This window comes from Bombina bombina, chromosome 12 (assembly GCF_027579735.1).
Source record: "Bombina bombina isolate aBomBom1 chromosome 12, aBomBom1.pri, whole genome shotgun sequence".
Lineage (NCBI taxonomy): Eukaryota > Metazoa > Chordata > Amphibia > Anura > Bombinatoridae > Bombina > Bombina bombina.
In genome coordinates, this window is record NC_069510.1 from 71,183,341 (window position 1) to 71,196,947 (window position 13,607).

Below are 13,607 nucleotides of genomic sequence, written 5' to 3' on the forward strand. Positions count from 1 at the left end.
CTGATCCGCAGTGTCGGATCAGGTCCGACAGACCTTGATAACTAGAGGTCTTAGGCAGACATCCTCAAACTTGGCCCTAAATAGGTTTTGGAACTACATTTCCCATGACACTCAGCCAGTTGATATGCTGGCTGAGCATCATGGGAAATGTAGTTCCAAAACATCTGGAGGGCCAAGTTTTGAGGATGTCTGATTTAGAGGATAGATCATGCAGGAATAACCCAAGGTGATTGGTCTTTCAGAGAATTCCGCTTATCAAGATCTAATCTATTTTGCCTCTATTCAATTGCCCCAAGCATTAGGCATAAACTTAAAAGAACAGGTAATAATTGTAGAAAAGGCACATAGAATTGGAATATAAAAAAATGTTAATAATAATGGCGCCTATAAAAGACCTGTTATGATCCAATTTCTCAACTTTCAGGACAAAAAAAATATTTTAAGAGCCTACAAGAAAATTCAAAATCTAGAAATTGATCATAATAAAATACTGCTATTCCAAGAAGCCTATTTATCAAAGGTTTTGCGGACCTGATCCGACAGTGCGGATCAGGTCCACAAGACTTCGCTGAATGCAGAGAGCAATACGTTCTCCATATTCAGCAGCCCCCTGCAGACTCACGGCCAATCGGCCACCAGCAGGGGGGTGTCAATCAACCCGATCGTACTTGATCGGTTTGAATTGTGGCAATTCCTGCCCGCCTGCTGACAGGGTTATGGAGCAGCGGTCTTTAGACCGCTGCTTCATAACTGCTGCTTCTGGTGAGTCTGAAGACTCGCCAGAAACACGGGCCAACAAGCTCCATACGGAGCTTGAATAATGGGCCTCCAAGACTTCTCTGCACAGACAGCCGCTAAGCGGAATGAGATGTCTCCCTTTTGCACTAAATTAATTAATGCGGGATTCTCTGCCAGACTGATTTATCCAGCCAAAATAAAAATATACGTATGTAATTAAGTAATTACACTAGGAACACCTACGAAAGCAGTAGATTTTATTGAGTAGACCTAGTAATAAGCTATAACCTATATCTTTTCTCCAGTTGGGGTGAAATATGATAGAAACTATGAACCCTGTATCTAGATAGTACAGAGAATATTTGCTTTGAATACATCAGCCCATCTAGCATTTATTTAGTGTTTAAAGGGACAGTCTAGTCAAAATTAAACTTTCATGATTCAGATAGGGCATGCAATTTTAAACAACTTTCCAATTTAACTTCTATTATCTAATTTGCTCAATTCTTTAGATATCCTTTGTTGAAGAAATAGCAATGCATATGTGTGAGCCAATCACACAAGGCCTTTATGTGCAGCAACCAATCAGCAGCTACTGAGCCTATCTAGATATGCTTTTCAGCAAGTGATATCAAGAGAATGAAGCAAATTAGATAATAGAAGTAAATTAGAAAGTTGTTTAAAATGACATGCTCTTTCTAAATCATGAAAGAAAAAAAAACATAATTTATGCTTACCTGATAAATTCCTTTCTTCTGTTGTGTGATCAGTCCACGGGTCATCATTACTTCTGGGATATAACTCCTCCCCAACAGGAAATGCAAGAGGATTCACCCAGCAGAGCTGCATATAGCTCCTCCCCCCTACGTCAGTCCCAGTCATTCGACCAAGAATCAACGAGAAAGGAGCAACCAAGGGTGAAGTGGTGACTGGAGTATAATTTAAAAAATATTTACCTGCCTTAAAACAGGGCGGGCCGTGGACTGATCACACAACAGAAGAAAGGAATTTATCAGGTAAGCATAAATTATGTTTTCTTCTGTTATGTGTGATCAGTCCACGGGTCATCATTACTTCTGGGATACCAATACCAAAGCAAAAGTACACGGATGACGGGAGGGATAGGCAGGCTCATTATACAGAAGGAACCACTGCCTGAAGAACCTTTCTCCCAAAAATAGCCTCCGAAGAAGCAAAAGTGTCAAATTTGTAAAATTTGGAAAAAGTATGAAGCGAAGACCAAGTTGCAGCCTTGCAAATCTGTTCAACAGAGGCCTCATTCTTAAAGGCCCAAGTGGAAGCCACAGCTCTAGTGGAATGAGCTGTAATTCTTTCAGGAGGCTGCTGTCCAGCAGTCTCATAGGCTAAACGTATTATGCTACGAAGCCAAAAAGAGAGAGAGGTAGCAGAAGCTTTTTGACCTCTCCTCTGTCCAGAATAAACGACAAACAGGGAAGAAGTTTGGCGAAAATCTTTAGTTGCCTGCAAGTAGAACTTGAGGGCACGAACTACATCCAGATTGTGTAGAAGACGTTCCTTCTTTGAAGAAGGATTTGGACACAAGGATGGAACAACAATCTCTTGATTGATGTTCCTGTTAGTGACTACCTTAGGTAAGAACCCAGGTTTAGTACGCAGAACTACCTTGTCTGAGTGAAAAATCAGATAAGGGGAATCACAATGTAAGGCTGATAACTCAGAGACTCTTCGAGCCGAGGAAATAGCCATTAAAAACAGAACTTTCCAAGATAACAATTTTATATCAATGGAATGAAGGGGTTCAAACGGAACACCCTGTAAAACGTTAAGAACTAAGTTTAAACTCCATGGCGGAGCAACAGCTTTAAACACAGGCTTGATCCTAGCTAAAGCCTGACAAAAAGCCTGGACGTCTGGATTTTCTGACAGACGCCTGTGTAACAAGATGGACAGAGCTGAAATCTGTCCCTTTAATGAACTAGCTGATAAACCCTTTTCTAAACCTTCTTGTAGAAAAGACAATATCCTAGCGATCCTAACCTTACTCCAGGAGTAACCTTTGGATTCGCACCAGTATAGGTATTTCCGCCATATTTTATGGTAAATCCTTCTGGTAACAGGCTTCCTAGCCTGTATCAGGGTATCAATAACCGACTCAGAAAAACCACGTTTTGATAAAATCAAGCGTTCAATTTCCAAGCAGTCAGCTTCAGAGAAGTTAGATTTTGATGTTTGAATGGACCCTGTATCAGAAGGTCCTGTCTTAGAGGTAGAGACCAAGGCGGACAGGATGACATGTCCACTAGATCTGCATACCAAGTCCTGCGTGGCCATGCAGGCGCTATTAGAATTACTGATGCTCTCTCCTGTTTGATTTTGGCAATCAATCGAGGAAGCAGCGGAAAGGGTGGAAACACATAAGCCATCCCGAAGTTCCAAGGTGCTGTCAAAGCATCTATCAGAACCGCTCCCGGATCCCTGGATCTGGACCCGTAGCGAGGAAGTTTGGCGTTCTGGCGAGACGCCATGAGATCTATCTCTGGTTTGCCCCAACGTCGAAGTATTTGGGCAAAGACCTCCGGATGAAGTTCCCACTCCCCCGGATGAAAAGTCTGGCGACTCAAGAAATCCGCCTCCCAGTTCTCCACTCCCGGGATGTGGATTGCTGACAGGTGGCAAGAGTGAGACTCTGCCCAGCGAATTATCCTTGATACTTCCATCATTGCTAGGGAGCTTCTTGTCCCTCCCTGATGGTTGATGTAAGCTACAGTCGTGATGTTGTCCGACTGAAACCTGATGAACCCCCGAGTTGTTAATTGGGGCCAAGCCAGAAGGGCATTGAGAACTGCTCTCAATTCCAGAATGTTTATTGGAAGGAGACTCTCCTCCTGATTCCATAGTCCCTGAGCCTTCAGAGAATTCCAGACAGCGCCCCAACCTAGTAGGCTGGCGTCTGTTGTTACAATTGTCCAGTCTGGCCTGCTGAATGGCATTCCCCTGGACAGGTGTGGCCGATAAAGCCACCATAGAAGAGAATTTCTGGTCTCTTGATTCAGATTCAGAGTAGGGGACAAATCTGAGTAATCCCCATTCCACTGACTTAGCATGCACAATTGCAGCGGTCTGAGGTGTAGGCGTGCAAAAGGTACTATGTCCATTGCCGCTGCCATTAAGCCGATCACCTCCATGCATTGAGCTACTGACGGGTGTTGAATGGAATGAAGGACACGGCATGCATTTTGAAGCTTTGTTAACCTGTCTTCTGTCAGGTAAATCTTCATTTCTACAGAATCTATAAGAGTCCCCAAGAATGGAACTCTTGTGAGAGGAAAAAGAGAACTCTTCTTTTCGTTCACTTTCCATCCATGCGACCTTAGAAATGCCAGAACTAACTCTGTATGAGACTTGGCAGTTTGAAAGCTTGAAGCTTGTATTAGAATGTCGTCTAGGTACGGAGCTACCGAAATCCCTCGCGGTCTTAGTACCGCCAGAAGGGCACCCAGAACCTTTGTGAAGATTCTTGGAGCCGTAGCCAATCCGAATGGAAGAGCTACAAACTGGTAGTGCCTGTCTAAGAAGGCAAACCTTAGATACCGGTGATGATCTTTGTGGATCGGTATGTGAAGGTAAGCATCTTTTAAATCCACTGTGGTCATGTACTGACCCTCTTGGATCATGGGTAAGATTGTCCGAATAGTTTCCATTTTGAACGATGGAACTCTTAGGAATTTGTTTAGAATCTTTAAATCTAAGATTGGCCTGAAAGTTCCCTCTTTTTTGGGAACCACAAACAGGTTTGAGTAGAACCCTTGTCCTTGTTCCGACCGCGGAACCGGATGGATCACTCCCATTAATAACAGATCTTGTACACAGCGTAGAAACGCTTCTTTCTTTATCTGGTTTGTTGACAACCTTGACAGATGAAATCTCCCTCTTGGGGGAGATAATTTGAAGTCTAGAAGGTATCCCTGAGATATGATCTCTAGTGCCCAGGGATCCTGAACATCTCTTGCCCAGGCCTGGGCGAAGAGAGAAAGTCTGCCCCCCACTAGATCCAGTCCCGGATCGGGGGCTCTCGGTTCATGCTGTCTTTGGGGCAGCAGCAGGTTTCCTGGCCTGCTTGCTCTTGTTCCAGGACTGGTTAGGCTTCCAGCCTTGCCTGTAACGAGCAACAGCTCCTTCCTGTTTTGGTGCAGTGGAGGTTGATGCTGCTCCTGTTTTGAAATTCCGAAAGGGACGAAAATTAGACTGTCTAGCCTTAGCTTTGGCTTTGTCTTGAGGTAGGGCGTGGCCCTTACCTCCTGTAATGTCAGCGATAATTTCTTTCAAACCGGGCCCAAATAAAGACTGCCCTTTGAAAGGAATATTAAGTAATTTGGACTTAGAAGTAACATCAGCTGACCAGGATTTTAGCCACAGCGCCCTACGTGCCTGTATGGCGAATCCTGAGTTCTTAGCCGTAAGTTTGGTTAAATGTACTACGGCCTCCGAAATGAAAGAATTAGCTAGTTTAAGGACTCTAAGCCTGTCCGTAATGTCGTCTAGCGTAGATGAACTAAGGTTCTCTTCCAGCGACTCAATCCAAAATGCTGCCGCAGCCGTAATCGGCGCGATACATGCAAGGGGTTGCAATATAAAACCTTGTTGAACAAACATTTTCTTAAGGTAACCCTCTAATTTTTTATCCATTGGATCTGAAAAAGCACAGCTATCCTCCACCGGGATAGTGGTACGCTTAGCTAAAGTAGAAACTGCTCCCTCCACCTTAGGGACCGTTTGCCATAAGTCCCGAGTGGTGGCGTCTATTGGAAACATCTTTCTAAAAATTGGAGGGGGTGAGAACGGCACACCGGGTCTATCCCACTCCTTAGTAACAATTTCAGTTAGTCTCTTAGGTATAGGAAAAACGTCAGTACTCGCCGGTACCGCAAAGTATTTATCCAATCTACACAGTTTCTCTGGTATTGCAACGGTGTTACAATCATTGAGAGCTGCTAAGACCTCCCCTAGTAATACACGGAGGTTCTCCAATTTAAATTTAAAATTTGAAATATCTGAGTCCAATCTGTTTGGATCAGAACCGTCACCCACAGAATGAAGCTCTCCGTCCTCATGCTCTGCGAGCTGTGACGCAGTATCAGACATGGCCCTAGTATTGTCAGCGCACTCTGTTCTCACCCCAGAGTGATCACGCTTGCCTCTTAGTTCTGGTAATTTAGACAAAACTTCAGTCATAACAGTAGCCATATCTTGTAATGTTATCTGTAATGGCCGCCCAGATGTACTAGGCGCCATAATATCACGCACCTCCCGGGCGGGAGATGCAGGTACTGCCGCGTGAGGCGAGTTAGACGGCATAACTCTCCCCTCGCTGTTTGGTGAAATTTGTTCACATTGTACAGATTGACTTTTATTTAAAGTAGCATCAATACAGTTAGTACATAAATTTCTATTGGGCTCCACCTTGGCATTGGAACAAATGACGCAGATATCTTCCTCTGAGTCAGACATGTTTAACACACTAGCAATAAACTTGCAACTTGGTTATAATCTTTATTAGCAAAAACGTACTGTGCCTCAAAGAGGTACTAAACGATTAAATGACAGTTGAAATAATGAACTGAAAAACAGTTATAGCATCAAACTTTAAAACAACACAACTTTTAGCAAAGGTTTGTTCCCATTAGTAAAATAACAATAATTAAATTTTACATAAAAATTACAGAGCAACGTTTTTATTCACAGTCAATATAAAATTCTCACAGCTCTGCTGAGAGAATCTACCTCCCTCCAAAGAAGTTTGAAGACCCCTGAGATCTGTCAGAGATGAACCGGATCATGCAGGAAATATAAGAGTAACTGACTGGAATTTTTTGATGCGTAGCAAAGAGCGCCAAAAACGGCCCCTCCCTCTCCCACACAGCAGTGAAGAGAATCGAAACTGTCACAATTAAAAGCAAACAACTGCCAAGTGGAAAATAATGCCCAAATATTTATTCACACAGTACCTCAGCAATGTAAAACGATTCTACATTCCAGCAAAAACGTTTAACATGATAAATACTTATTAAAAGGATTAGTGACTTTTAACAGAGTAGTTCCGGTGAAATACCATCCCCAGAATACTGAAGTGTATACATACATGTCATTATAACGGTATGGCAGGATTTTCTCATCAATTCCATTCAGAAAATAAAAACTGCTACATACCTCAATGCAGATTCATCTGCCCGCTGTCCCCTGATCTGAAGCCTTTACCTCCCTCAGATGGCCGAGAACAGCAATATGATCTTAACTACTCCGGTTAAAATCATAGTAAAAAACTCTGGCAAATTCTTCCTCAAACTCTGCCAGAGAAGTAATAACACGCTCCGGTGCTATTGTAAAATAACAAACTTTTGATTGAAGTCATAAAAATTAAGTATAATCACCATAGTCCTCTCACACATCCTATCTAGTCGTTGGGTGCAAGAGAATGACTGGGACTGACGTAGGGGGGAGGAGCTATATGCAGCTCTGCTGGGTGAATCCTCTTGCATTTCCTGTTGGGGAGGAGTTATATCCCAGAAGTAATGATGACCCGTGGACTGATCACACATAACAGAAGAAATTGGGTTTCATGTCCCTTTAATGGTCATTTCCATCAATTTGAAAACACTTGAGATACATTGTCATATTTCCACTATTATATATAAGAACAAAGGCAGGGTATCACATGATTTTTAAAGTAGGTTTTCACAAGGATTTTAACAAATCTTCACAAAGTAAAAGATATGCAGTCAAAATTAAAAGTGAGAAATCCCAGGGAAATCATTTAATATTGATCATGACTGCTAACTAACTAATATGTTTGAATGCATTTTTTCACTTAACGCTGACATTAAAAATTCTCCGGTATTTTGGGCAAGTTCTTGGGGGATATTTATAAAAGCTCTGGCGGACCTGATCCGACAGTGCGGATCAGGTCCGCCAGACCTCGCTGAATGCGGAGAGCAATACGCTCTCCATATTCAGCCTTGCACCAGCAGCTCACAAGGCTGCCAGCAGGGAGGTGTCAATCAACCTGATCATACTCGATCGGGTTGATTTTCAGCGATGTGTGTCAGGGTTATGGAGCAGTGGTCTTACATGGGCCCTCAAGCTCCGGATGGGCCCCCTTATCTGAAATTCCTGGTAGCAAAGGGGTAAAAAGCCTCTATTTCATTAAAATAATGATTGTATAGCCAATACAGTACATCTAGGCAAGTATCGCTGCTTGCTTTCCCCCAGAGGTAATCTGTATACATTGTTACCAATGCACCAGAGATGGGCAAATAAGACATGCAACATGCCTTTTGCTTCCAGCAAGCAGGGATTTTGCCTAAATGTTCTAAATGTCTATAAAACTATGTTGTGCCTCTTATTTTAAAGTAATAGAGAAGTTTAAAGGGACACTAAACCATGAAAAAAAACTTTTCTTAAATCGCAATATTATTATATTTAACATATATGTGTAAATGTCATTGCGTTTCATATTTTTACAGTTGTAGAGAAATCCGTCTTTGAAAATCAATTAAATTCCAGTCCTGACCGATAACCCAAGTTATCATAATGGCGGACTTTTTTCCGCTATGCGCATGCGCGATTTTCAGGACTCGTCATGCTATACGTCACTGACCATCAAACCAACAGACTCTCAGTATCGATTTTAGAGAGATGATCAAAACGCTGCATAGAGCAGGTAAGAACGGAGCGCTGCGAGAATCTCCCTAACAATAACGCGCATTAAAGCTATATTTATTGATCAACTAAAAAAATGATGAATGAAACCCCTACTATTTTTGAACATATATCAATATAATATATACAGCTCACAATAAAAATGATCACTTTATGTATGTTATAGTGATTTTAATAACTCATAGAAAATAACAATCTTGCGATCATGAAGTGTTATATTATTATTTAATATTATTATTATTATTCAAAACCAAAATAATAGAATGGGTTTATAAAAAAGAAATAAATTATTATCCTAAGCTTACACTGCTCAAAAGCGCATGCCTTATTCCAAAATCATTCTATGGGTAAGTGTGGTATCGGAGCTAGCATATGCGCATCCGCGAGTCAACGGATCCCAATGTGCATGCTGACGTCACTTAATGATATGCATGAAATAGCAATAGGATTGGCGATTGAGTTTGTTAGTGAATGACCCATATTAAAGGGGTGGCTTTACTGACGTCATCATCGAAAAATAAATTATAATTTTATAAGATTCAGAAAGATCGTTATGCTGTAAAAGTAGGTAAGGTATGACATATAAACATTTATGATTTGAAATCGATGGTCATTTTGTGCTTAAAAGAGTAAAGTTTTGGAATCCTTTAATCTCATGCTTTTATCTCCACCATAACTAAAATGAGTATTGATTTTTGCCTTTAAATGAGCTTCAATTAGCAGCAAATCAAACCTATCTCCTGCTAATGATAGCAAAATAGCTGTGCAGAAGTGGTTTTGATTTTGCTGCACATACCCCACAAGGAAATTTCTGAGGTTAAACACAGTACTTTAAGCAAAAAGCATGGGATGCTGTATATCTCATTTGCATATCTTACCCAGAGTTCTCTGGTGCATTGGTATCAATGCATATAGACTATTTCTGGGGAAACGCAAGCAGTGATTCTTGCCTAGATGTGTTAATTGACTATACCATGATTTCTGTGGATTTTACAAACATTAGAAAATGTTATTATTGTGGGGTTATTAAAATAAATAGTAGGGCTTTAACCGTACGATAACCCATTTGCTAAGAATCTGACTGACATTTAGTTGCACTGAAATCTAGGCCAACGTTTTCAAATTGGAATCCTGACAGATTGGAATTGAGGGTCTTTGTTCTTTATAAAAGAGTAAAACTCTGCAATTACTTTGCAAGATAATGGAGAGCTGCTACTATGTTTTATAATGATTGTTAATGTTTACTTAAAGGGATAGTAAACACCAGAATTTTTGTTGTTTTAAAAGATAGATAATCCCTTTATTACCCATTCCTCAAATTTGCATAACCAACAGTTATAATAATATACTTTTTACCTCTGTTATTACCTTGTATTTAAGTCTCTGCAAACTGCACCCTTATTTCAGTTCTTTTGACTGACTTGCATTTTTTGCCAATCAGTGCTGACTCCTAGGAGCTTCACGTGCCTGAGCTCAATGTTATCTATATGAAAAACATGAACTAACGCCCTCTAGTGGTGAAAAACTGTCAAAATGCATTCAGATTAGAGGTGGTCTTCAAGGTCTAAGAAATTAGCACATGAACCACCTAGATTTAGCTTTCAACTAAGAATACCAAGAGAACAAAGTTAAATTGGTAATAAAAGTAAATTGGAAAGTTGTTTAAAATTACATGCCCTATTTAAATCATGAAAGTTTTTTTTTTTACTTTACTGTCCCTTTAACAAGAATATTAATAATTTCAGAGGTTGAAAAACAAACTGCTAACAATTTAGACCTTGCGTATATGAAAAATAATGAAATTACTCCAAAACTATATTTCCCCATAAATATGAGTCACTGCTAAGTCTTTCTTCTTGCCAATGAGCGTGTAAGTAATACATTGTAAACACTAAAGCAGTTACTGTCTCTTTATTACCTGCACTCTGCTCTGTGTGTGTTTTCAGGGTGTGTTTTATGAAAAGTTATTAAAACTTCCGGCTACAAAGTTTTTATAACTCAGTATTTTATTGTTTCAGTAAGACAGGAAATATAATTACTTCTTCACTTCTTTCTAAACTATGTGTTGGAGGAACACTGGCAGAAGACTTTGTTATGATATGTTGTAATGCACATGACTTTTTTTTATACTACACTTTGACCTAGATTTAATCACTGAGAGCAAGATTACAAGTTTTGCGGTATGGTCCGGTAAGGCTATACCGCTGAAAAATTGGCCATTGCGCGTGGAACGTCAGGTCTCTTGTATTACAAGTTGCGGCGGTACAGCTATACCGCAAGCGTTTTAGCCTGTAACGCACGATCCATTCCGCACTCAAAAATTACGTTTGAGTGCGGAATTTCCATACCGCTGTATTACAGGTTGTGCGGTCCAGCTAAAATGCTTGCGTTATAGCCTATACCGCCGTGATCCATTCCGCAATCTGAGACAGTACAAAACTCATAACTAAAATGTTACGAAGTACACTAAAACCCATAAACTACCTATTAACCTCTAAACCACCATCCTCCCGCATCGCAAACACTATATTAAACATATTAACCCCTAATCTGCCGCCCACCCACATAGCCAACACTAAATAAACCTATTAACCCCTAAACTGCTGGCCCCACACATCGCAACTAATATAATAAACCTATTAACTCCTAAACCACTGCCCCTACATCGCAACTACTATAATAAACCTATTAACCCCTAAATTGCCGGCACCCCACATCGCAACTACTATAATAAACCTATTAACCCCTAAACCACCGACCCCCAAATCGCTAAAACAACTAAACTAAACCTATTAACCCCTAAACTGCTGGCCTCCCACATCGCAACACACTAAATTAAACTATTGACTTCTAAACCTAATACCCTCCTAATTTTAATATAACTATCTTTAAATAAATAAAAACTTACCTGTGAAATAAAAAAAACCTAAGTTCAAAGGGACACTAAACCCAAATTTTTTCTTTCGTGATTCAGATAGAGCACACAATTTTAAGCAAATTACACTTAATCTAATAGCCATATAAAAACAAAAAAGCCCCCCCAGAATAAAAACACCCCCAACCTAACAATAAACTACTAATAGCCCTTAAAATGGCCTTTTGTAGGGCATTGCCCTAAGTTAAACAGCTTTTTTACCTAAAAATTACAAAGTCCCCCTAACAGTAAACCCCCCTACCCAACCAACTCCCAAAAATAAAAATAAAAATGTTGCCCCAAAAGAGGCATTTGTATGGGTATTGCCCTTAAAAGGGCATTCAGCTCTTTTACTGTCCATCCCTAATCTAAAAAAAAAAAAAACTCCCAAACCCACCCCCCCAAAAAAACTCAATACTAACCCCAGAGAATCCATCTTCATCCAGGTGGCGAGAAGTCTTCATCCAGGCGGCAACATCTTCATCAATCCCGGGGGCATCTCCTATCTTCTTCCCGGTGGCGCCGAGCAGTGGAGGCGCGGGGCTGTGAAGGCGCGGAGCATCGTCGCTGGTGGCGCGAACATCCAGCATGGAGGATCCTCGTCATACGATCACCGCCGTACACTGAAGCTTGAATGCAAGGCTGATTTGAACATAGAGCATGCAATTTTAAGCAGCTTTCTAATTTATTCCTATTATCATTTTTTCTCTCGTTCTCTTGCTATCTTTATTTGAAAAAGCAGGAATGTAAGCTTAAGAGCAGGCCCCTTTTTGGTTCAGAACTTGGGTAGCGCTTTCTGATTGGTGACTAAATATGGCCACCAATCAGCAAGCGCTACCCAGGTTCAGAATCAAAAATGGCCCGGCTCCTAACCTTACATTTCTGCTTTTTTAAATAAAAATAGCCAGAGACCAAAGAAAAATTGATAAAAGGAGTAAATTAGAAAGCTGTTTAAAACTGCATGCTTTATCTGAATCATGAAAAAAAAAATTGGGTTTAGTATCCCTTTAATTGAATGACAAATGTAGGGGCCTAATTATCATGGCCCGAATGGGGCCAAATACCCTTGTAAGGCTTGCCGCAAACAGGAGTGAAGAAGCAGCGGTCTTAAGACCGCTGCTCCTTAACTCCTCCGCCGCCTCTGAGGCTGCGGACATCAATCCGCCCGATCGCATACGATCGGATTGATTGACACCCCCTGCTAGCGGCCAATCGCGAATCTGCAGGGGGCGGCATTGCACAAGCAGTTCACCAGAACTGCGTGTGCAATGTTAAATGCCGACAGCGTATGCTGTCGGCATTTAGCGATGTCTGGCGGACATAATAAGCTACAGCGTATCATGTCCGTCTGACATTGAAAAATTGGCCCCATAGTGTTCTGTAAACGTATTGGTTTTTGTGTGTATTTACTTTCACAACTTATGCCAGATGGTTGCAATAGTTGTCCCTTTACTTTTTCAGCCCTAGGCCTTGGCTTGCCTTGACAGGCTAAAAATACATTTCTGATTACAGCAGTTACAACAGCTTTGTCTTCTTTCAGTAGCGCTTATTAAAGAGCAATAACCTGGTAACTAATTTACTAAACCACTTGTGTTTTTATGAACCTCACATGGCAGAACTGGTGTGTGGTTATAGTGTGATAGGGATTGGATCTCATCTTGCTAAATATACACATGAAACCAAAAGCAAGGTCACAGGTTACTGATGTTGTAACAATCAGACACACCTTGCACATCGCACATAGAGATCTGTCTCACTATGCCGGTATCGTTCTCCTTGTCAGCTGGCCACTGGTATATGTAGAGGGATGTATGGGATGATCCGGCATCAAATACCAAGCCATACTGTAAGAAAACACAGAACATTATGATAGAATATTCATATAATGTTGTCTTGTGTGTTTATTTAGTCGTCTATATACATTATATGTCACAGCATTTTTATCAAAAGTCACATTTAGGGTTGCCAGCTGTCCAGTATTCAACAGGACAGTCCAGTATTTTTGCAGGATGTCCAGTAAAATCTTCACAAAAATACTGGACACTTAAATGTCCATTTTATTTTAAAAAATACCTGTGTTAGCTAAATGTAAAAGGACTCCTCTGCCTCAAGAAATTACAAATGGAGCAAAAAGAACTGAGGGACAGTCAAGGGGGTCACATTATTACTGTTTAAGTTTATTACTAGCAACCAAAGTGGAACAATGATTGATTTGTATGTTGCTGGCAGCTAAGGGATAAAATGACTGCTCAGTTGT

The 13,607-nt window shown here is 40.8% G+C and overlaps 1 protein-coding gene across 2 annotated transcripts in view; it reads right to left on the reverse strand.

The window, feature by feature from the left end:
• The window catches only part of LOC128642995 (ectonucleoside triphosphate diphosphohydrolase 8), a 277,654-nt gene that overhangs the window by 140,203 nt on the left and 123,844 nt on the right, over window positions 1-13,607 (reverse strand). For both annotated transcript variants that reach the window (XM_053695915.1, XM_053695916.1), the window contains one exon: window positions 13,077-13,194. In XM_053695915.1, the coding sequence (XP_053551890.1) occupies window positions 13,077-13,194 (118 nt within the window). The remainder of the gene's footprint in view (window positions 1-13,076; window positions 13,195-13,607) is intronic.